Source organism: Neolamprologus brichardi, chromosome 10, assembly GCF_056152115.1.
Source record: "Neolamprologus brichardi isolate AB-2024 chromosome 10, ASM5615211v1, whole genome shotgun sequence".
In the NCBI taxonomy this organism is placed as follows: domain Eukaryota; kingdom Metazoa; phylum Chordata; class Actinopteri; order Cichliformes; family Cichlidae; genus Neolamprologus; species Neolamprologus brichardi.
The window spans coordinates 20,154,500-20,176,708 of record NC_142113.1 but is presented as its reverse complement, the minus strand read 5'-3'; the positions used below and the strand labels follow the sequence as shown (position 1 = coordinate 20,176,708).

General features: G+C 39.9%; 2 protein-coding genes across 4 annotated transcripts; both read right to left on the bottom strand.

Annotated features, from left to right (window-relative positions):
* Positions 1 to 1,316: 1,316 nt before the first annotated feature.
* On the bottom strand, positions 1,317 to 9,022 carry septin4a (septin 4a). 3 transcript variants are annotated; one of them, XM_035905445.2, is made up of 13 exons: positions 8,887 to 9,022; positions 8,403 to 8,425; positions 6,435 to 6,809; positions 5,717 to 5,813; positions 5,345 to 5,431; positions 5,117 to 5,240; positions 4,808 to 4,942; positions 4,592 to 4,709; positions 3,610 to 3,711; positions 3,389 to 3,485; positions 3,042 to 3,204; positions 2,811 to 2,913; positions 1,317 to 2,719 (listed from the first exon to the last, which is right to left on the bottom strand). In XM_035905445.2, the coding sequence occupies exons 1-13, from the start codon at positions 8,930 to 8,932 to the stop codon at positions 2,648 to 2,650; spliced, it is 1,542 nt and encodes a 513-aa protein (XP_035761338.1). In that variant the 5' UTR covers positions 8,933 to 9,022; the 3' UTR covers positions 1,317 to 2,647. The 3 variants fall into 3 exon arrangements, with proteins under 3 accessions (XP_035761338.1, XP_035761339.1, XP_006784925.1); XM_035905446.2 differs by having other exon boundaries at positions 6,435 to 6,719; XM_006784862.3 differs by lacking the exon at positions 8,403 to 8,425.
* Positions 9,023 to 12,044: 3,022 nt separating this feature from the next.
* LOC102799093 (LIM domain kinase 1-like) lies at positions 12,045 to 22,005 on the bottom strand. The gene is made up of 15 exons (XM_006784861.3): positions 21,768 to 22,005; positions 19,712 to 19,850; positions 18,999 to 19,108; positions 17,717 to 17,890; positions 17,532 to 17,637; positions 17,147 to 17,427; positions 16,885 to 17,074; positions 16,690 to 16,776; positions 16,476 to 16,607; positions 16,324 to 16,383; positions 16,119 to 16,184; positions 15,608 to 15,794; positions 15,191 to 15,246; positions 14,936 to 15,093; positions 12,045 to 13,195 (listed from the first exon to the last, which is right to left on the bottom strand). Exons 1-15 carry the CDS (start codon positions 21,809 to 21,811, stop codon positions 12,736 to 12,738), a joined length of 2,250 nt encoding a protein of 749 aa, XP_006784924.2. The 5' UTR covers positions 21,812 to 22,005; the 3' UTR covers positions 12,045 to 12,735.
* Between the last annotated feature and the right edge of the window lie 204 nt (positions 22,006 to 22,209).

The following is a 22,209-nucleotide window of genomic DNA, read 5'->3' as shown; positions in this document are numbered from 1 at the left end:
TCTTGCGTGGCTCTGCTCCTCACCTCCTCTGCTGGTTTCCGTGTGTTACGTATGTATATGTGACTGTATTCAGTATGTTTTATATTCTGTACTATAGCTAATCCTATTGTACCTGTAGCATGGCTCTGTTTTTTGTTTAGGTTTTTTTGGGAGGGGGGTGTTTACCCTTTGCCCTGTGCATGATTGAATGTGTGTGTGAGCGTGTAGCTAGCAGGTTATTTTTTTACACAGAGGTGATTTATGGTATGAGCCTGTTTGGGTGCTATCGTGTGTGCCTCTACTCAGTTTTCCTGAACACTGTGACAGCTCTGGCAAAACACGTACACATCGAGCGAATGGAAGAGACAAAGATTTACTGTCACACTCGTTTTTTTTCTTTTTCTTTATTCTCCTTTTTTTTTTAACATTTAAGGTTTCCATATTTGTGAGTTGGACTGAGACATGAAATGTAGGGGAGGGGGGGCAAAAAAAAGCTGTTGATCCTTTCTTGATAACCTAATAATGTCTAATATTTGAGTTTTTGTAATATTTGTATGTATGTATGAAAGTTTTGTAAATTTGTGATTGTATGCACGTTTTGGCAAATGAGTGTATGTATCTTCAAAATTTTAAAAATGCTTGTTTCTTTTTTTTTTTGGTTTTGTTTTGCATGTAGATTCTGTTTAGTTTCTTTTGATTAGAAGTTTTGTTTTAATGTTTTATTTCTGGGACCATGTACAATACTATATAACGTGGGCAGAATCTTGGACCTCATGCTACATTGATATTATATATGAATATAAAAAACATCTTTTCCCTATGGAGAAAGTTTTAAGTTATATATCGCCTGTACACTTTGGGCTGCCTTTTAGATCTAACTGTCCACTGTTTAAGATAACCATGATAATAATGGATTAAAAAAACATATTAATGAAGAATTATGCTGATGAAATAATAAAGATTCTTAATAAATCTTATTACATTTACAACATATTTTGCTTCTGCGTGAGTGGTTTTCAGAAGAAAAATCTAAACGGGCTTAAGACAGTTATTTTTAACATTTTTTTTCAAAACTTTCTTTACAAAACAGCAAAATTGGATTTTAAAAATTACAAAAAAGTCAACTTACAAGAAATAAAAGCATGAAAAACTGTTTAAGTTGAAACATTAAAAAAAACTTACTTTGCTACAGCGAACACTAGATGGCAGTATTATATGGAGGCCTAAAACTACCATGATCAAAATTAAATAAACAAATAACTTGTTAAATAAAAACACCATAAAAAAAACCCAAAAAAACAACTGTTTTTTTGGTAATGTGTTTCTGCGTCATTATGCAAATTAGAAAGGTTGTCGATCGAAGTGGAGCAACTTTTCACCTACTGCACATGTCAGAGTGATCGTGTGTTAGACGCAGGGGTTGAACCTTTTTGCTTTCAGTAATTTAGAAGTGTGAGGGCTCATTACAAATTTAAATACGGAAGAAAAGTAAAATAAATATCAACATATTTGTTTTTAATAATTTCTCAAATGAATGATGTATTTATTTTGTTTGTGGCAGCTTTGGTCCATTAACGAGGTTGCTGATAAAGGGATCATGTTCACATGATAAAGAAACAAATCTACCAGTCATAAAAAAGAAATGCAAGTGTTATGTGGTGAAATATGTTTTCAGTCTTTGCTTTGCAACAGATGTCTGAAGACGAGGTGCTCCAAGCTGTACTAGAGGCAGCAGTGCCTCCTGCTGTTCAGGAGGACAATGTCAGGGCAGAGCTGGTCTTTCTGGATCAGGATCGTTTTCACACACGCCCTTATTATTTAGCACCAATATGTCTCCTATCAAACATGTCTGGGACATTCTGGGTCAGCGTGTTCATCAGTGTGCCTTTTGCATGATGAACACACCCCAACTAGTCAAACCAGCCCCTCCCTGAGCGTGGTTCCGCCAGTTAAAAGAGGGGTTTTCCTTCCCACTGTCGCCAAAAGTTTGCTAATAGGGGGTTTTCTGATTGTTGGAGTTTTCTCTGTATTACTGTAAGGTCTTTATCTTATAATTAAAAGCATCTTGAGGCGACTGCTATTGAGATTTGGTGCTATATAAATAAACTTGAACAGCAACAATCGATTATCATTGTACAGCTGCAGGCTGCTCATCCAGGAGTTGGTGACTGCTTGCATTGGATCACATCTTATATTTACATATGCCATAGTGTTGGTCTATAAACTCTATTTAAAACACTGACTTGTGTTCTTTTCTTTAGCTAGCATGTGACTAAAACAGTTGGAGCACTCTGGTTTTTCGAATGGGTGACTCATTCCACAGTCCAAATCAGTTATCCTGCTGAGATGCTCCCGAACAGCAATACTGAGCTTTTGACTTGCATGTCCTTGCAGTATCCTTAATAGTTATAGAATGTTTTAGGATAAAGTTCATGATTTTTCTTTTAGGATAAGGAGGTTAGATCGGGAGTTAGATCTGGAAAAAACAGTGAAATCCTTTCTAGTATCTTTGGAAAGTCGTGATTCCAACTATGATTCTCACTGCAAGTTATCCTAAGTAAGAACAATTAGAAATAGGCTCAGTTTCAAGCTTGCCAAATGCCAAGGCCTCCTCTGTGACTCTGGGTGCTCCTCGTCTGGCTCCTGTTTCAGGGATGTACGGTGAGAATCAGCAGCCACCTCTATGATTGTGCTGCATCTGCTCCTGAATCCGCTCCAGCACCTCCTGCATCTTTCTCAGCTTAAAAACAAAATAAGAGAGTAAATACAGGTCTGATTACTCATAAGCTAAGTTGATGGATGAATGAATGAATGAGCAAAAATAAACACACCTCTTCATCCTTTTCATAGATCAGTCTTTCCTTCTCAGTGTCAGCGACGGCCAGAGGCAGAGGAAAGTCTGCCTCACTACCGTCCCGATATTTCTCACGCAAACTAAGACCAAACCCACACACACAAAGATATTTAAAAAATATCTGACCTCACTGTGCTTAACAGGGTTTTTTTTAAGGTTTTTTTTAAAAATATTGGTTTGTGGTGTTGTGCATCCTGTCTCCACCCACCTGCGTTTCCTCTCCAGCACCACCATGCGTGTCATGTTCTGGATGCACTGAGCTCTGTAGTTCTCATAGTGAATTTCCCGCGTCACGTCCTTCAGATCCTGCATGTGCGTCCTCACCAGCATGTTCCTCAGCAGCAGGAAGTCGGAGTGAGCCGGGTTCTCCACTGACCATGCAACAGCAACATTGTTACCGCATCATACTGGATTCTTTGTTATCAAATGAAACAACAGCCAGGTGCGCAACTGACACAAAATGTACTCTAAGGGGTAATGATTGAGTAAAAGTAAACCAAAAAACATTTTAAAAAAACGAAAGTAAAATTAGAATTAAAAAGCTTGGGGTAATACCTTCTACCACGCCCCAGGGATAGACGCGACCCCTGAACTTTCGACCTTTACTCTCCACCTGTACGTTACTCCCAATCACAGCAAATGGGATGCTGTTCTGCAAGAAAACAACAACAACAACAACGACAAAGAAAAAAGCCCAAACCAAAATAAACCGTCAGCCTTAAAATAGACCAGACAACACATTTCAACCATGACAACTTATGAATAAAATGAGGAACCTTAAGTATCTGTTCCTGTGTCTTGAAGTCTTCGTCCTCATCTGAATCACATTCAGGAAACTGGTAGATGTTTATCCCAAACTGCTTGATCTCCTCCCTGATCTGGAGCACATGAACAGTCATTAGGACAAGATGTGTAACAGAAATAGATAAAATATATAACAGAGATTGGCGATCAATTACAGAACAGAACTGGGTTGCCAGAGGGTCAAATCGGCCCTGCTGGATAGCTTTGAATAGTTTGAAATTAAAGGAGTCATGAATAATTCCAACTTTGTGCACTGCAATTCCTGCTGTGTTGTGATACAGGGCAGGATGGATCCATGCCTACACCAAACTCTGACCCTAACTGCAGAAATCAAGACTGCTTCAATCTGATCAGACCAGGTAATGCTTTTCCAGTCTTTTTGTGTCTGGTTTTAGGACCCTGTGCAAATTGTAGCTTCAGTTTCCTGTTCGCAGCCGACTGCAGTGCCACCTGGTGTGATATCCTGACATTGTTCTTCAAAGTTCCACATGTTGTTTGTTCAGAGATGCTCTTCTGAATACCTTCACTGTAATGAACGGCTATGTGGGTTAATGTTGCCTTCATGTTAGCTCCAAACAGTCTGACCATTATCCTCTGACATCAACAAAGAGAACTGCTGCAGGCTGGATGTTTTCTCTTTCTCAGACCATTCTCTGTAAACCCTAGAGATGGTTCTGTGGGAAAGTCCCATTTAGATCAGCAGTTTCTTAAGTACTCAGACCAGCCCTTCTGGCCCCCCAAAACTATGTCACATTCAAAGTCTTCTAAATAATCTTTCATTCCAATTTTGTTGCTCACTTTGAACTTCAGCAGGTCCTCTTGACCATATCTACATGCCTAAATGCATTGAGCTGCTCCTGTGTGATTGGCTGATTAGATATTTGTGTTAACAGAGAGTTGAACAATACCCAGTGAAGCAGCCGTGTGTACATATTGGTATAACTGAGCTGTTACCTTCATCTTCTTTCTGCAGACCTCTGCCGGTGTCAGGCTGTCAGCTTTGGCCAACACAGGAATTATGTTGACTTTTTCATGAAGCGCCCTCATGCAGTCCACATCCAGAGGTCGAAGGCTGATAAGAGAAAATAGTCACATACAGAAATATGGAAAAATAAGCAAAAGTTTAGCTGATGCTGTTGGAACAGTGTTATCGCTGTTTCATCAGTGTACCCATGTCCGAACGGTGAGATGAAGTAGAGGCAGCAGTGGACTCTGTTGTCCTGAATGTTTCTTCTGTTCAGCCCGCTCTCGTCTCTGAAGTACTGTTCAAACTGCTGGTCGATGTAGTCGTCTATGTGCCTCCAGCTGGTGCAGAAACAGAAAATGAATGAGTGAAACCTGGAGGCACACTTTCAATGTGAGCGATGAAATCAAGGGCTACGTATGTGCTTCTGAAACCTCAATTCAAATGCCACCAAAATACCAAAGTCTTGCTCGAGTTAAGCTGGTTTGACTGTGAGGAGGAGTTCATGACCTCACCTTTCTGTGTTGTTGACGGCATCTCCGAACCCTGGCGTGTCTATGATGGTGAGCCTCAGTTTGACTCCTTTCTCCTCAATGCCAACGGTGTGTTTGATGATGCCGACTGTTCGACTGATCCGCTCTGTAAGCGCACGCAGTTTGTTCAAAGACGCATGAGATCACACACGTGACATCACGTTGTTGTGTGTCTACCCCCTCCACAGAAAGTGAAAAACTAATGCTTACCTTCAGCATTGAGAACCTTTCTGTCCTTGTAAAGATCCGTGAGGAACAAACTGTTGATTAGTGTGGATTTACCGAGACCGGACTCCCCTACAGAGACGTTTGAGTAAGGTAATAAATCATCTGTCTTCCTCGGAAGAATTTGTGTCAACAGATAAAGTTACAGGGATTTATGGACGCCACGCTCCCACTAATCAGTGGCGTGTTTTAATGATCGCTGGCAGAGCAGTGATTTCGTTATCTCCACTTAAGAAGATATTTTTTTAAACTCTGTTTTACTCGTTTATCATCAGTTAAGTTTTTTGATATTTGATATTTTTGACTTGTTGTGCCTTTTGTAAAATCCTTCCTCCTCAGGAGAGAAATCAGACTCACCTGCGACTATGAGTGTGAATGTGAAGCCTTTCTTCACAGTTTTTCTGTGGACCTGGTTTGGTAATGTGGCAAAACCTACGTACTCCTTGTCCTGATCCTAAAGAAGGAAAATACAAAGATAACATACACATATGTGTATGTTTACTGCTTCAATTAGAAATTCTCTCTACATCCTCGAGCTTCAGTGCTCCTTAGTTAATAAAGCAGTCAGATATGGGCCTGAAATGTCCAAACTGGTTATCAGTAACCCTGTCGTTGTCCTCATGGATACTGTAGCACTTATTATCTTGAATAAATAAACATATATTGTGTCACAATAACAGCCATGACTCTGGCGTCACAGGCTGATCCCTATTGGGCCACAAGCTGGACTTCACTTTGCCTTTGCCCCAGAAGCTTCGGTGCACAGACAGGGTGAGCAGACAAGAAAGGAAACCATAGACGCGTCTTAGCTTTAGAGCTTAATATGCTCTTTAAGGGCCAGACAGATGTGATAACCAAACTGGCTTGCCGCTTTTTTTTTTCCTGTGTGAAAGTTGATGTCGTAAACTGTGTTTCTTTGAAAGCTGCATGAAGGAGTTGCAAACTGTTGAATGGGTACTGAAAGTGGGTGTAAGGTTTTAAAGATGTACTACGAAGCAAAGTAACACAGAGGTTCAGGCAACAAACATTTAGAGACATAAACAGCCAGACATTATATAAAATAGTAAAAACACACCTCAGGAGAGTCGTAGGGGTCAAAGCGTCCCCAGGGGCTACGTGGGCGCATGGAAGGGCTGAGCGGCGAGTCCAGAGACACCTGAGAAACAATTTGCCTCCTCAGCGGTAGCTGCTGAAATTCTGGATCCAGTCCCATGTGATTATGTCTGGGAGGGACTGCTGGAGAGCCCCCGGGGTGGAAGGGGATGGTGCGGACCAGAGAGGGAGTCCCAGGAAGGCTGAGGTGTCTCACATTGATGGGGCTCCCAATGCCTTCTGCTCCATAGTGGCCTGGTCTCTGGTGCTGTTCACCAGAGTGAGACATGAGAGGCAAATCCCTCATGGCATAAGGATACTGCATGTCCTCCTGGTCCCTTATGGACAGACTGGACAACTAAAACAGAGAGCAGCATGATTTTTCCTCTGTCTGATATTAGTTTTTTTAATTAGGCGCAGCAGACGAATATATCTCTGCTGACAGGACTCTTGTGAAAGCCCCTCTCTAATTATGAGCGTGTGGCAATATGTGGCTGATAACCGCGCTCTCCTGAAGGTACCGCAGTGATGCTGGGCTGAGGCTGATTTTGGTCATCTGATAGGGGGAACCAGCTCACTTATCTGCCTCTTTTTCCTCATTGTGGCTTTGTGTATGTGTCCACAGCCTATGTATGTGTCCACAACATAGACGGGTTATCACCACACTCACTCAAGATTGTTGTCTAAGCCTCGTGTTTGCAGTCAAACAAAAAGATGGGTAAGCTGGAGAAACATCGAACCCTAAAACCTGAAGAAAAGTCACACCATGTTTAAAATACTCGTCATTCGTGTATCAATCATTGGTCATGGTTGTACCTCTACTGTCTGTCTGACCTCAGCGAATCGATGGTAATGCTGATATTTTGGCTTTAACAGCTATAACTGGAGGTGTTTTTCCTCTAAGATAAGCACTAACTAGGCTTCCTGTTAATCTCATAACATTACACACTCCAGACTGCCTGTTGTGAGAAGACAGAAGGTTTCTCACAACAGACCAATAAGATTGTCTTTGTCCTCAGAGGAATTAACTTAATAACTTAAATTTCCAGGGTAGCCACCTGTTCCAGGAGCTCTGTGTCACAAGGCTTTGACAAGGAGATATAAGTAACTTAACAAAGAATAGAATCTGGAATTTAATAAAATGGTAATTGAAGGAGGCCATGAGGGGGTGATCTGTATTCCGGTCATGCAGTAAATGAATCATAATGCTATTACAGTAAAACCATGATTTTTTGGTGTTCCACTGTAATTTTCCTCCCGCCCTTTAGATATCTTTAACACTACTAAAATAAAAAAAAACAGGAAACTAAAAAGTGTGATTGTTTGTTGCTCTCTGAATACATGGCATAATGACGTATCTTTTCTTGCAGTGTTGGACTAAACCCTTCACTGATTAGGTGTGACCTGTGATCTCATTATACCGTTACAAATGCCGTCGTCCATCTGTCCAGGCAGGATGTAGAGACAGTTTGAAGCTGGAGGTTAGTAAACAATAGGGACAAACCGGATATACCCACAATGCTGTGAGTGCCGGGTTCGTTCAGCATGAAATCTATAGCTAGTTAAAAATAACCTGAATTGTATGTTTTTATGCTGATTTTGTAGTTTTCCAAATCTTCACTCCACACCTGCTTCCACACAATATGACTGTACCCTATGATGAGGAGCTAGGATAGGGAATTTCCACCTGCTTTATCCAAGATAAACACACTGGGCTCTTAAAGTGGTTAAAGGAATGCAGAAAAGCACCGGCCACGGTGCTGCTGGATTGACCAGGGTTTATCTGGCATTCCTCTACCTGTCAGCTCTCATTACCCACAAAACTTTGCAGTAGGCTTAATCCAGCTTCTAACGCTCTGACAGGGTTGGGGTTTGGAGATTTAACTCTTAAACACACACTTAAGCTCAAACAAGCACTACATCTATTGGCTACTCTACACAATTGTCCTACCTCCTTGCCCGAGAAAGTTGAAGCTTTGTTTTGAGGAGAGAAAATTGGAAAAAATATATATTAAAAAATTATTTATTCAGGTTTGCTGCATCCATCCTGTACAATGCTACTAAAAAAAAAAAACGTAATCAATTTAACTTTACTACACACCCTGATGTCTAAAAAGGAAATCTGCAATAAAATGCAGAACTGAAATGGAAAAAAATAGCAGAAAAATACTAAATAACCCATAACCCCCCATTGTTTATACAAACAGATAAACGATGAACTTACAGTAAATAGGATGAGAAAACATTAGCTTAAGAATACAATAACCTACAGAGATACAAATCCTTGCAGGATTGTCACAGGCTGCAGCTTCATTGAGCTTTAAATTGGCTGAGCAAATTTTTTCTGCTGAAAGTACCAGTGTAGGCCAATTCCAGTTGATTTCTGAAGGAGTCTTGTTCTGCAGACTTGTATATTAACTGGATTATAGACTTACCTTTTTTATTGCCGCGAAATCTGACGGGAGAGGACATGTGCTCCATGCTGCCGGTATTCAAGCTGTCCCTGGATCAGAGGAGGGCAGCGCATGGCTGCAGCACAATGCTGCAGATGCTCTGTGGGCGTGTACGTCCCTGAATTATACTACTCAGCTCCGGGTGCACCCTGCTCCATGTCTACTCAGTGTTACCGCTTTTCTGTGGTTACACAACAGCTTAATACAGCTCAGCGATCATCATCATCATCATCATAATTATAATAATGTCAATGGATCGATTGCGAATCTTTAATATATTTAAAAACACGAATTTCGTGCAAAAGTTTGAGTATGTTTTGCATTTTCTCTAATCCACAGAGGGTCAAAAGCATACATACAGAAGTCAAATGTAATATTTGGTTAAATGTCCCTTAGCAAGCTGCTTTTAGTAGCTATAAACAAGCTTCAAGCACAATTCTGGCTGGACATTTGATCAGTTTTGGTAAAGTTCATTTAAATTAGTTCGTTTCCTGTCACAGACACAGATTCAGTTCACAAATTTTCAATAGAATTGAGGTTGGTACTTTGGAAAGGCCATCCCAGAAGCTGGATGTAAGCCTTCTTTCCAAAACCAGTTTTGATGTGTGTTTGGGATCATTGTCCAGGTGGAAATCCCCAATATTTTAAAGTTTCATTCATCCAGCTGTTGATTTGAGGTAAAGTTGAAGAATTAGAAGGTACTCTTAATTCTTCCCAACTTGTGTAAATCTACAGTACAGCGTCATAGATCTTCACTGAGATCCTTGGACGTCCTCATTGTTTGGAGTATTGGTCAATCTGAGGCTCTATGTATAACTCTAAACTGGTGTGGATTATAGAAAATACTGTTTAAATTCTAATTTGTGACCCATTGTTTATTTAAGTCATTAAAAATCTATGATGTACAATCCTTCCACATAGCAAATAGAAAGCTCAAAGAAACCACTAAAAGCTCACAATTACCATGATATTTATGCTCATGATGAGTTGTTATAAACCTCTGACCACAATGAGTTAATTTTACACAAAAAATATGTTTGGAGTATTTAAGATTGGTAATCCAAGCTTGAGATGGCACAAGATAGAAATAACTTCCTATTTATAGGAGAAACCTTAAAAAAAGAAAGAAAAAAAGGAAACATTATCTTAGCAGTAGATAATACCATAATTAAAGATCTAGTAGTGTGTAACATTTCCAGCTTTTCTATAGAGTGGCTCAAAGTGTGTTAAAATGAAGAAGAGTGGAGTCTATCAAAGCAGTGTTGTGGATTTTCTACTACCGGTAGTTGTTTTGTAAGTATGCTCCCTGGAGTAAGTCCACAATCACATGTGGGCTAGCCCAGTGTTAATACTGAAAGTCCATAAAATTCTCTTCGTTTAATCTTTGTGAAGCCAAAAAGACATGACATGTATAGTACTGTAGACGTAAGCAAGGTTAGCGCTCATATTGGAAAGCAATTCAGCTTACTTAGCTATCTATGCTTATTGAGTTATATTTATGCAATATTTTTAAAATTTTTTGGCAAGCATGAAAGCTTGAGTCTGAAAGTTGCTGCCATTTTTATGTTTTAATATTGTTGTATTTAGGTACATTTAGTCAAGATTAGCCAGTTTAACTAAGCTAGCCTAACAGCTTTTTTTGTATAAGAAAAGTATGTTAAATATTTTGGTAAGTGTGTACACATTCATGTCGTTATATAGTAAAGTAGTCACATTTAGACAATAAATCAATCAATAACCAAGCAGGAAAACGATTGGATTTAAATTTATGCTAACACGTGTGAGGCTAATCTTAAAGTGTTTGTTCATCTTTTTCTTCCAAATGGTTAAAAAGTCGTCACGATATATTTCTGGACTAAACTTCTTAATATCAACTCTGAACATTATTGAGCTGCTTTATTTTTCAAATATTGCTGGTTGATTTTACACCTTGTTGGCTACAGTAATGTTTTTGTCAAGAGAGGGCCACCACTCAAGTCACAGGTGGTGAGTTTATATTAGCTAGGTCATGGGATTATATTATAATTTATTCAAATTTGTTAAGAGATTTAATATGAAGAATTTGGAGGTAGTCCTGCTAAATTTCAAATCAATCTAAGATTAGAGAGGGAACAAATGTGATTTTGAACATGGCATGGTTGGTACTGACAGATGGGATGAGCTGAGTATTTCAGAAACTGATCATTTAAATGGGATTTTCCTATGCAACCATGTCTGGGGTTGACAAAGAATTGTCAGGGAAGAAAAGAAAATATCCAGTGAGCAGCAGATCTGTGAGAGAAAAGGCCTAGTTGATGCTAGAGGTCAGAGAATGGGCAGAAACCCCCCCCCCCCCCCCCCCCCCCCAAAAAAAAAAAACAGTGCCTGATTTCTGCTGCAACATTTGTATGGTGGGGTCATACTTTGACCCAAACAACATGAAAGTATGAATACATGCATCCTTGTATCAGTGGTGATACAAGGATGCATGTATTCATGTTGCAGGAGATACTTCGGGCCCCAACTGAGCATCATTTAAATACCTCAGCCTACCTTAGTACAGCTGCTGACCATTTCTATCCCTTTAGGGTTTTTATGCTGTAGATGTTTTAACCTACAATATAAAGTTCCTTGAGGTGACTGTGAAATATATCTTAAAAAAAAAAAAAAAAAAAAAAAAAAAAAATGGGGGAGACTCATATTGAATTAGGACTGCAGTGCACCACTTCCAGCAGAATGAGATCATTTGTCCCAAAGTTCAAATAATCTCAAACTGGTTTCTTGAACATGTCAATGACTTCTTTGCATTCAAGTGGCCTCCACAGTCACCAGATCCCAATCTATTACAGCACCTTTGAGATGCGGTGGAACGAGAAATCCACATCATGGATATGCAGCCGACAAATCTGCAGCAACTGTGTGTTGAGTGGATCTGAGAAATGTTTCCAGACTCTATGCCATGAAGAACTAAGGCAAAAGGGTGTACCTAAAAGGTGAGTGTAAACAGTCCATCATAACAAAAATGTGTGTGCAATCCTTTAAGAAGAACAGTGCTGATAATTCTGGCTAATTTGTCTTTAATAAGGTCAGCATTTTAAAATATTAAATAGTTTTATATTTAATTTTGTGTAATGTTTGGTAAATAAATCTTTGCTACATCGTAGTTTAAAATTTTGACTTGCATCTCTTTATTTTCTTAATTATAGTTTAGTAGCAGTAGTAGTTTTAATGTCCTCAGTTGGGTTAGATTCGGTTTGACACTTTTCCGCAGAAAATACATAAGGCGACATAAAGTGACATGTGTTCCACAGCTTCTTGGTAAAAGTGAAACTAGAGCCCAAATGGTAAACAACCAGATTTAGCTTATGTTGTTGGCCAATAAGTAAAGACCAGCTGCAGTACACAAAACAAAAACAAAAAAATCCCCCCAAAAAGCAATTGAGGTAAATTATAAAAAAGGATTGTCTTTACTTAATCTGTCCACTGACAATTTTTATGGAATTTAAATAAAATTTAGGTTTTTTTGTGCGTTTCCATTAAGATCTCATGGAAAAAAAAAAAATGGAAACAGTTGATTTCAATTTGGATATTTGCTATTCTCAGTGTCAGCTGGGCTCTAGCTGCAATCACATAAATACTGGTTCACAGTGGAGTATGAGACCAATGTGGGCAACATACAAATATTTACTGCTTTGCATGTTGAACATCTTGCATGATTCTGCATTTACATATTCCTCTCACAAATGCAGTTTCATGACTAATTTACTTGACTGAAAAGACACAAATGTCTCCACAAACTGTCTTATTCCTTTAACACTGGGCTTTGTAGATGTGGCCCATCTTGGTCATCAATCAAAGAAATGAGCCATCCTCTTTAGATGTGTCCCACAATGCTTTGTATATCCTCCTGGACCTGTTTAACTGCTCTGGTACTGGTCTTGACTGCTCACGCCGGGCTCCTAGTTGTTCTGCAGGGTTACTGTGTTCATAGGTATCAGAGCCATTATTGCATGAGTCTGTGCTTATCGACCTGCGGCACAACTGGTTTCTACCCTCTGACCCAGTCCTCACAGTAAGATCAGCCTGAGCGTTCTGCTCGTGGTTTGTGTGGCTGTCAAGTCTGCCATTTTGGTCTTTGTTTTCAGTAAATTGATTCGGCTCAGTGTGGTTATTTGTGTTTTCAGAGCATTGGTGGTTATTATTCTGCCAAAAAGCTTTGCAGAGCTGCTCTAACTCAGAGAGCAGAGGCAGACCAATATCCAGGTGCATCAGCAGGTTCTCCAGCCACTCCTCCAGCTTCAAAAAGGACGGACTGAAAGGCAAAAGTTGCATTAATGAGAAGTTTTAAGATGCTCTGCCACATATTGTCAGAGGTCATGAGCATAAATGTCATGGTAATTATGGGCTTTTAATAATTTATTTTTGTTTCCAGGGTATAATGATTGTACAGCATGCATCTTTAATGACATTAAAAAAATATTTTGAAAATAAGTAGCCCAAACAGGGTCAAAAGTATACATACAGGCTCAAATATATCCATACCCCAAAACTAATGTTTAGTTTAATATCCCTTAACAAGTTGAACCTCAAGGAACCCTTTTTTGTTACTCATCAACAAGCTTCTGGCATAATTCTGGCTGAATATTTGACCACTCATCTTGGCAGAATTGGTAGAGTTGATTTAGATTGGTTGGTTTCCTGGCACTGACCTGGTCTTTAAGCATAGTCCAAACATTTTCAATTGGGTTGAGGCTTTGGAAAGGCCACCATTTGCAATGTACCAGTAATATTGGCAGCAAAACAGCCCCAGAGAATGATGCTACCACTGCGATGTTTGACAGCTGGTACAGGGTTCCCAGGTTTGAAAGCCTCACCTTTACTCCTCCAAACATACCTCTTGGCGTTGTGGCCAGATAGCGCAATCTTTGTCTCGTCTTACCATAAAAGTTCTCTCCAGAAGGCATGGCGAGTCCATGTGGGCAAATTTCAGTTGAGCTTGAAGGTGTCTATTTTGGAGCAAGGGCTTCTTTCTTGGTGGGTATCATCTCAGTCCACGGTGGTGTAAAACTGGCTTCACTCTCCACAGTGATGGTGGTTTTCCAGCTGTTTCCAATTCATGCTTGAGGCTTGGTAGTTCCTGGGTTGTTCTTGAACATCGTTATCAAATGCCTATCATCTGATGGGGGGCAGTTCAGGTGTTCTTTGGCAAACTGGTGACACGTGAATAACTTGTACTGATGTACAGCTGTTTGAGGATGAGGTTGAGGATTGTGGAATCTGCAGTTGTTGGTTTCAAGAGATCTTCCCAACTTCTATGAATCTACAATTTTCCTTCTTAGAGCTTTGATCTTTTCCAATGTTTAGAGTATTGATCAAACGAATGAGTGCTGCCAAACAAATTTCGTTCGTTTTTATGCTGTTAAAGAGAAACTAACAGTTGTAGTTGATCATGTTTGCTCATGAGACGTTAATAGAGCTGGGCTTTGTCAATTTAAAAGACACTGTCGAACCTTGTCACGAAACGTTTCTCCCACAGAAAACACTTCGTCCAGATGAACAGAATAGACCTTTTAGGATTTACTTACCTGGATGACTCAGCATGCATCAACACTGTAGAACCTTCTTAACACTTATTAAAATGCTAGTATGTATACATTTCAACTTGTATGTATACTTTTGACCTTGTGTGAATAGATTGGTTTTTTTTAGAGACATTAAAGATGTGTGCTGTACGATCATTTTACCCTGGAAAAAGTTCAAAGAATTTAATAAAAGCCCCAAAATCATTATGACATTCACACCAATGATGAGTTGATGTAAACTTTTCGCCACTGGTAGGCTATTCAGCAGCTAGATTATTTACTGAATTACTCAGTGAAGTATTCACTGTTTGGGTAGCAAAAAGAACACTGGAAAAGTATTTATTGTTTCTGTATGTACTGGTGAAAAAACAAAAACAGTAATACTTTGCCTATTAGCTTATAATTGTCAACAACAGACACAAAACAGACATATTTGAGCTCCATCTAATTTACTTGTGGTGCAATCTTACCGTTTATCAGCGTCCATGTCACAGCAGAGAACAGCCAGTGGCATGAAGGCAGAGGGGCACTGTGGAGGGTGGTACTGCTGCAGGAAACCTGCCACATTCAGCCCAAAGTCATTTCTTCTCGGAAGGTAGTCAGGATCTGCACTCACTCTCCCTATTATCTTAAGACAGAGAGAGACATACTCAACCTTAAAACTGTTAAAAGTTTTAGAAACGTGGCATTTTCAGAAATCTCTTTAGCATTCCAGATTTTCTTACCTCGCATAACATGATGCCAAAGGAAAAGATGTCTACCCGTTCATCATAGGTTTTCCCTGGGAGGAAAATGTGAAGAAGAAATTCTTAGCCTGTCGTGGATATTTAGTGGTTCTGCATTCAGTATGTGGAGCTACTTATCCTCAGGCCATTATTTAAATATCTTCCCTGTTTAATATTGAAGATAGCAGCTTTTATAAATCCTGAACAAATTTAGAAAATGTCCTGTGATTCCCATTTCCATTTTGTCATAATAAGAAATAATACACGCATGTATTTTTTATTTTTTTTAAATCTGCACCCACCAATACCAAAAGTTTATTGCAAACTACGTTACGAAAGGCGTGAAGGTTTAGGAGCTTGATTCAGAATCTGACCACCCCTCAACATAAGTAGTAGTGTCCTAGCTTGTGTACTCACCGTGGATCATCTCAGGCGCCATCCAATAGGGGTTTCCTACCACAGTATACCGCTTCCTGCGGTCATGCTTGCGGAGCTCTGACAGCGTCCCTTTTGTAGGACGTTCAAGCGAAGATGTTCTGCTCTGGTTTCTCTCCTCCATTACCAACCTGGCTAGTCCAAAATCTGCCACCACCACAGACTGATTCTACACAACCAAAGAGGGGTAAAGAAGTAATAACAATCAGCTGTGAAGTCTTTATTTATTTGAAAGTGGTATGTATAATGAATTTTAATAAGTAAAATTCATTAGGATTCAAGAACTGTTGATCTTACACCATTGGCAGAATAATAAGAACAAGTCTTGGAATTGGATTAGAAATGTATCAGGACCAAAGTTTTGCTTGTTTTGTTAATATAATTTCAGATTTAAATATAGTAACACATTCAAGTAACAAAGCAATTTTTCAAGTGGAGCTATATAATGGAAGATACTGTAATTTTTGACGTGTGCTATAAAACATCTGTTCACCTCTCTGACCAGGCAGTTGTATGAGTTTAGATCTCGGTGGATAACATTCATGGAGTGTAGATAAGCCTGTGAAGGAGAGATGATATATATATATATATATATATATTTGACAAGTTTTTTTTTTTTTTTTTTTCTTACCAAAACAGCTTAATAATTTTGCAATAAAAGGTTTTTTATTCTTAGAGTATTGGCTTGAAAGACTTACCATCCCAGCTGCAATGTCTTTAGCATACCCAACTCTAATTTTCCAGGGAAAATCCTTGTCCTGCAACAGAAAGATTATGACCACCATGTTGTGTTTGTGTATGGTTCTTGTGTGGTTCTCATGACGAAACATAAAAACTTAGTTTAACCTACCATTTTTATGATAGTCTCTCGAAGAGTTCCTCCCTGGATGTATTCAGAGACAAAATGTATTCGCTTGTCCTTATAAAACAGCCCAATGAACTTGAGAACATTGGGATGGTCCAAACAGCGCATCACCTTTACCTGTAAAATTGAGAGGGATGCTGGTTAAACATGTCATGCTCTCTTCAGACACGTGGCCTTTTCTGCGCCCACGACCACTTACCTCCTTTAAAAATGTCTTCTGCGTCTCTTCGTCGAAGCGTATCAACTCTTTCATCACCATGACCTCCCCAGTCTCCTGATGCGTTACCTTTAGAGAGAGAGAGATAAGTTCATAACAGTGCTGCTGATTAAAATCAGCGTTACAACTAAAAGGGAGTTGCAGTCAGGCAACAAAATGATGGAAACAGCAAGGCACCTTGACAGCCTGTCCAAAGCAGCCCTTGCCCAGCACTTCTCCGTGGATGAGGTCTGAAGGTCTGAAGATACGGTGCGTCCGGTCTCCTGGATCTACTCGAAGAGACTCTGAGCGAATCATTTCTTTTTTTTGAGATAAAAGCGACAGCATTCCAGGAGACAGGGGGCACTTATCTATACTGCAGCTGCGCCTGAGAAAGAAACAAAGACTTAGAAAGGGGAGAGTATTGAGTTAAGGCAAGCTGTCAGCTGACATCACTTACGAAATGTTTCTGGATCGGATTCCTGGGGTCCCTTGGTGCTGAGATGGTGAGAGTCTCATCCTAATTTGTTCATTTTGCTCATCTGGTTCTTCTCTGGGACTTGGCTCTTCCTCCAGACTTGGGAGTTTCTGGGTTGAAGATAGTTTGTTGCGGACAGGGGGCTCAGGACAAGAGATGTTATCCGAGGGACTGTCTGAGTGAAAGAGGTCATGAGGTGCCTGTGGGTTGTGCTCAATGGTCAGCTGCAGTGGTCTGCTTGTGTTCTGGATTACACGGTTTATCTAGTGGAAAGGACATTTAACATTATGGTCACGTTAACATTTTTGTCTCTTCTCTCTTAAACTTGTGATGTTATAACTGAAGCAGTGCGTAGTTTGAGGCCTACCTCCTCTGGAGAAATATTGAGCACTGGGATGCCGTTAACCTCCAATACTTGATCACCAGTGTGGACAGAGGACAGCAGGTCAGGGCTGAGGACTGATGAGTCCAGCCTGAACAGAATGACAGTGATTGAATAGGTGGGCGAGATGTGAGGGTCAGAATTGTTAATGGCTAAATTCAGAAACTCACTCTGTCACAGTCACAAGAGGACTTTTGTCTTTGCTGAAATCAATGACTACACTCAGGCCTCGTTGTCCGACTGCACGTGGAGGGAAAGAGACCAGCGCCACCATGTGTGGTCTCTTGGTAACTGGAGAAATTGGCTCCACGTCCGATACAGCACCCTGACAATAGCAGTGACCACTGCAGAGGCAAATCAAAAGATGAATACTATAGTCACTTGAAGGAAAAAAAAAAAGTTTACACAGTGTACTCAGCTTCCTGTGAAAAACTAAGTACACCCTTATTGCTTCAAAAAGAATTAAAATGAAACATCAGGTCCTGCTAATCAAGTGCACTTTATTAATCAATCTTCAGCAAATGTAAGCACCTCCATAAAAGCAGAAGTTTGGACAGTTTGCATATCTGGAGCATTCACAATGCTACAGTCTTCCCAAGAGTGCAGAGAACCTCTGTTGCAGGGTCGACTGTGCAATGCTCAGTGAAAATGTAGAAATTTAAGAGCCACATCTCAGAATCCACAGGGCTCAGTATGTTAAAGGTTAAAGTTCATAACAGTAAAAAAAAAAAAAAGAACAAGTATGGCTTGTTTGGAAGTGTTGACGGAAGAACATGGTAGGATAGCTTAGGATGGCAAAGTGGCATTTGGACAGACCTAAAAGATTTCTGATGTAGCATCCTTTGGCCATAATGCACATACAATGTTTGTAAAAAACCAAAAACAGAATATCAACACAAACGTCTCAAAACAGCTGTCAAGCACAGTGGTGGAGGGGCGATGATTTGGGCTTATTTAGCAGCCACAGGACCTGGTCACCTGACAGTCATTAAGTCGACTATAACCTTAGGCTTGGCCGAAACTGGGACAGGACAATGATCTCAAGCACTGTGGAAAATCTACAACCGATTGGCTGAAAAGAAACGACTCAAGGTGTCCAGTAAAAGTCCAGATCTTACTCTGATAGAAATGTTGTGGTGGGACCTTAAGAGAACTGTGCATAAACAAATCCCTGCTAACCTCAATTAACTAAAGCAATTTCAGAAAGAAAAATTAGCCAAATTTGTCATACAGAGAACATTTACTTCAACTGCTGCTAAAAGTGGTTTTACAAGCTATTGAATCATGGGATCTACTTAGTATTTCCATAGGACCGCCCAGAGTCCCTAACCTTTAACATAACTGTAAATCTGTCAGAAAGAGGTTGTTTCCATTTCACTCATTCATCTCCAGCTTACACATTTGCTAACACACAAGACTTCTTTACATTTTTCCTTTCAGAGTCTTACTTACCAGTAGAGCTTAGAGCGTTCGATAAGCGTGTAGGTGTCTCCATCTCCAATGACCATATCACAGCTCATGCAAGTGAAGCATTCAGGATGATACTTTTGCTCTCCAGCAACCTGTTTATATGCAGGGCAGTAGTGTATGAAAAACATAATACAGATTTACCAGAACGCATTTATTTGGGCCACTCTGAACTGTGAAACACTCGAGCTGTTTCTGTTCATTCTTGCATAAAGGATGTTTTCAGAGGATATCCTCTAGCTTAGAGTCAAAAGAGAAAATAAATGCTTTCTTATCAGGAGGAAACCAAAAGTCGGGAAAGCTTTGAATTTATGAATAATTGGTGGAGCATGCTGAGATTTGGTATTCCATATTCTGTTTCTGAATATTATATAAAACTCTTTTTAACTTGTTAGTCTGAACAGCAGTAAGCTTTGAATGATCAATAAGTGGGATATTTTTAAACTAGTCCAATTGATTTGTTGCTGACACAGTTCAGACTGCTTTGGACTAAGTGAGTCAGACAACAGAGAGGGCAGCTAGTCAGGCTTTCATCTTATGAGCTTAGAAATCCATGTATGCTAAAGTTTTGTAGCCAAGATTATTAAAAAAAAAAAAAAAGTTCAGTGAGGAACTTGTGAATTATTTGTGTTCCAGAGGGATAGTTTCATCAGATCCATTTTTTTTTTTGTTAAAATTTTGAGTGATTTCGATGTTACCATTATGAGTCCTGTTGCAATGGTCTCCTTGCAACCGTGGCAGTGTCCTCCATAACGGCACCAGTAGTGCTTTTTACAATACAGCTGCCCCTCTCTTTCATAGTACCAGTGAGACAGAATACAGCCACATTCACAACACCTGCAGAGACAAGAGGGAAACGGAAGAATATGGCGTAACAGAGTGAGAAAGTAGAACAAAACCTGAGCAAAAACAAAAAAAGAAAAGATTTAGATATGCAGACAAAGTAACATGAGCCTAATCACGGATGGAAGATGTGGGACTTGAAATCCTCACAAAGAGTATCACATTTCAAGGCCTGTGAGACAACAGATTGCCTTCTGTTTAGCTCCTTTTTATGAACGCAGTATACGATTCCACTCACACTCTACTAATTTCTTCTCTTATGTTGGTTAACAATATGATCTGGTCACAAAGAGGCATCACGTTGCGGCATACACCCAAAGGAAATACACTTATCTTTACTTCTATGCTGACATCACCATGACAATCAGCCCGGGGTGACATTAATATTGGTTTTTACAAAAAAAAAAAGACTATTCATGCAAAGAGACTAGTCACATGTTTTCACAAAAACAATGTTCCCCATAGAGACACACCCACTCAAGATTGCACAACACAGCTGTTAAAAATTAAAATAGCATGCATTCCTTAAATGCAGAGCACGATGTTCAGTTTCAGGCCTTTAAAGTTTGCAGATTACAGTGAGACTCATAGTTACCTTGCTAAAGCAGAATAATACTATAGTGTGTACGATAAAGGCCCTGCTTCCTTATCTCTCCAACACTGCAGCCGGAGTGGGAGGTGACTTCCTGGGCTGAGTACTGGCCCATGTTTCCTCTCCCCTAACCTCATGCGGTAAATGCTTTGAATCCCTTTTTGTAAGAATAGCAAAAGGTTGTGTCATATTGAGAATAAAGCATAATACCTACAATAGTTTCTTTTAAAGGTTATCTTCATAATATGTTAAAGTGATCTTAAATCTTGCAAAACAACTTAAAGCCACTTAAAGATTCATTCTGCCGTTTTTGTTGTGGTTTTAGTATTTCGTCACAGAAAACTATAGGCAGCTCTTCCCCTTTGTGTTTTTGTTAACACCAAACAGCTAGTTTTGTTGTTGCTGATAGAGCAACACGTTGCTTCTTCAGTGTGCACACCCTCACATGTGGGATCTCTTTTTTCTGACAGCACTGTAGGAAGTGCTGCTAGAGACCAAGATTCGCTTCTCCTTCATTGCTAAGGAAATAATTAAGCAATAAAGCCATCAGACCGCTGCAGGTTTATTTTCGACCTCCTGTCTTTGTTACTGTGCTCCAGGCCACAGATGTGGAACCTTCCAGCTTCACATCTGCGATTCCGCTAAAGCATCTGGTTGCAAGAAAACCTGGAATCAGTTCAGCAGTTTCTACTGCCCGCCCCCTCATCCATCTCTCCACATTTCTCTTTGGTCACCTGAGTGTTTTCCTGCCATTAATAAAAATCCCCTTTGTTCTCGTGTCTCTAAAGAAGTTATGACGTCAGAACTGAACCTCGGTCAGATGTTAACAATCTCATGACGTTTTCTCCTACCACCGTTTCCTCCATGTTCTGTACGTTGGTATGTCGGACTTCCTTTAAAAAAAAAAAATAGCTCTTAAAAGGATTTTTTTTTAAACTGCTTGTGTCACGCTGGATGTTTCACATATTTCTTTATTCTAAATAAAAGACTTTGAATGCTAACACTTAGGTTTTGGCCTGAGGAACAGGGATGGTTACAGAGTAAACAAATTATAATTTTTTTTGTAACTTGCGGAAATGTGCTTCAACATGCTTTTTTGTTATTGTGAACATTAGAGCAAAAACAACCTCCAAAAAAACCAAACCTCAAGTGTTATTTTTTTGGCAGACTTCTGTTTGAGGAAGTATACATGCAGACTTTTAGAAGTTTCCCTATTTATTTATTTATTTTTTCTCTTCCTTTGACTCACTCTTTCATACGCTTCCTCCCTTTCTCTCACTCTTACGCGTATCTCACTGAATAAAGATTTCAGTCCTTACCGTCCTTTTGTGCCTCGCCGAAACCTCTGGTCCCGTCGTGACATTCTGCCTTGCCAGTTAACCGACAGACAGCTGTCAAACACAGTCCACCCAGTTCAGAAAGGAGCTTGTTAGCAGCATGTGATTGTGAGCGGATCATATACACCTACTCCGCTGTGACTGATGGCAGGCGTTGCCTTTCTCTCTCCATGTGTTCAAAGGCTTCCTGTGTGAATATGAGTTCCCTTTCGAATGCGAAGAGAAGCTGTGTGAGAAAAGAGTCTGACCCACTGACACCAGCTGGCCAGTTTCCCCCTGCTGGCTGCTGAGAAACAGACCAATCCTATAAGAGACGCCCTCCCTCACCCTCCCCTCTCCTGTTATGTCCAGCATGTAGACCTCTGCAAGATATAGTTACACTCTTCTGCAGAGTCCAGCAAGTTTAGGAGAGTTAAACTCACAA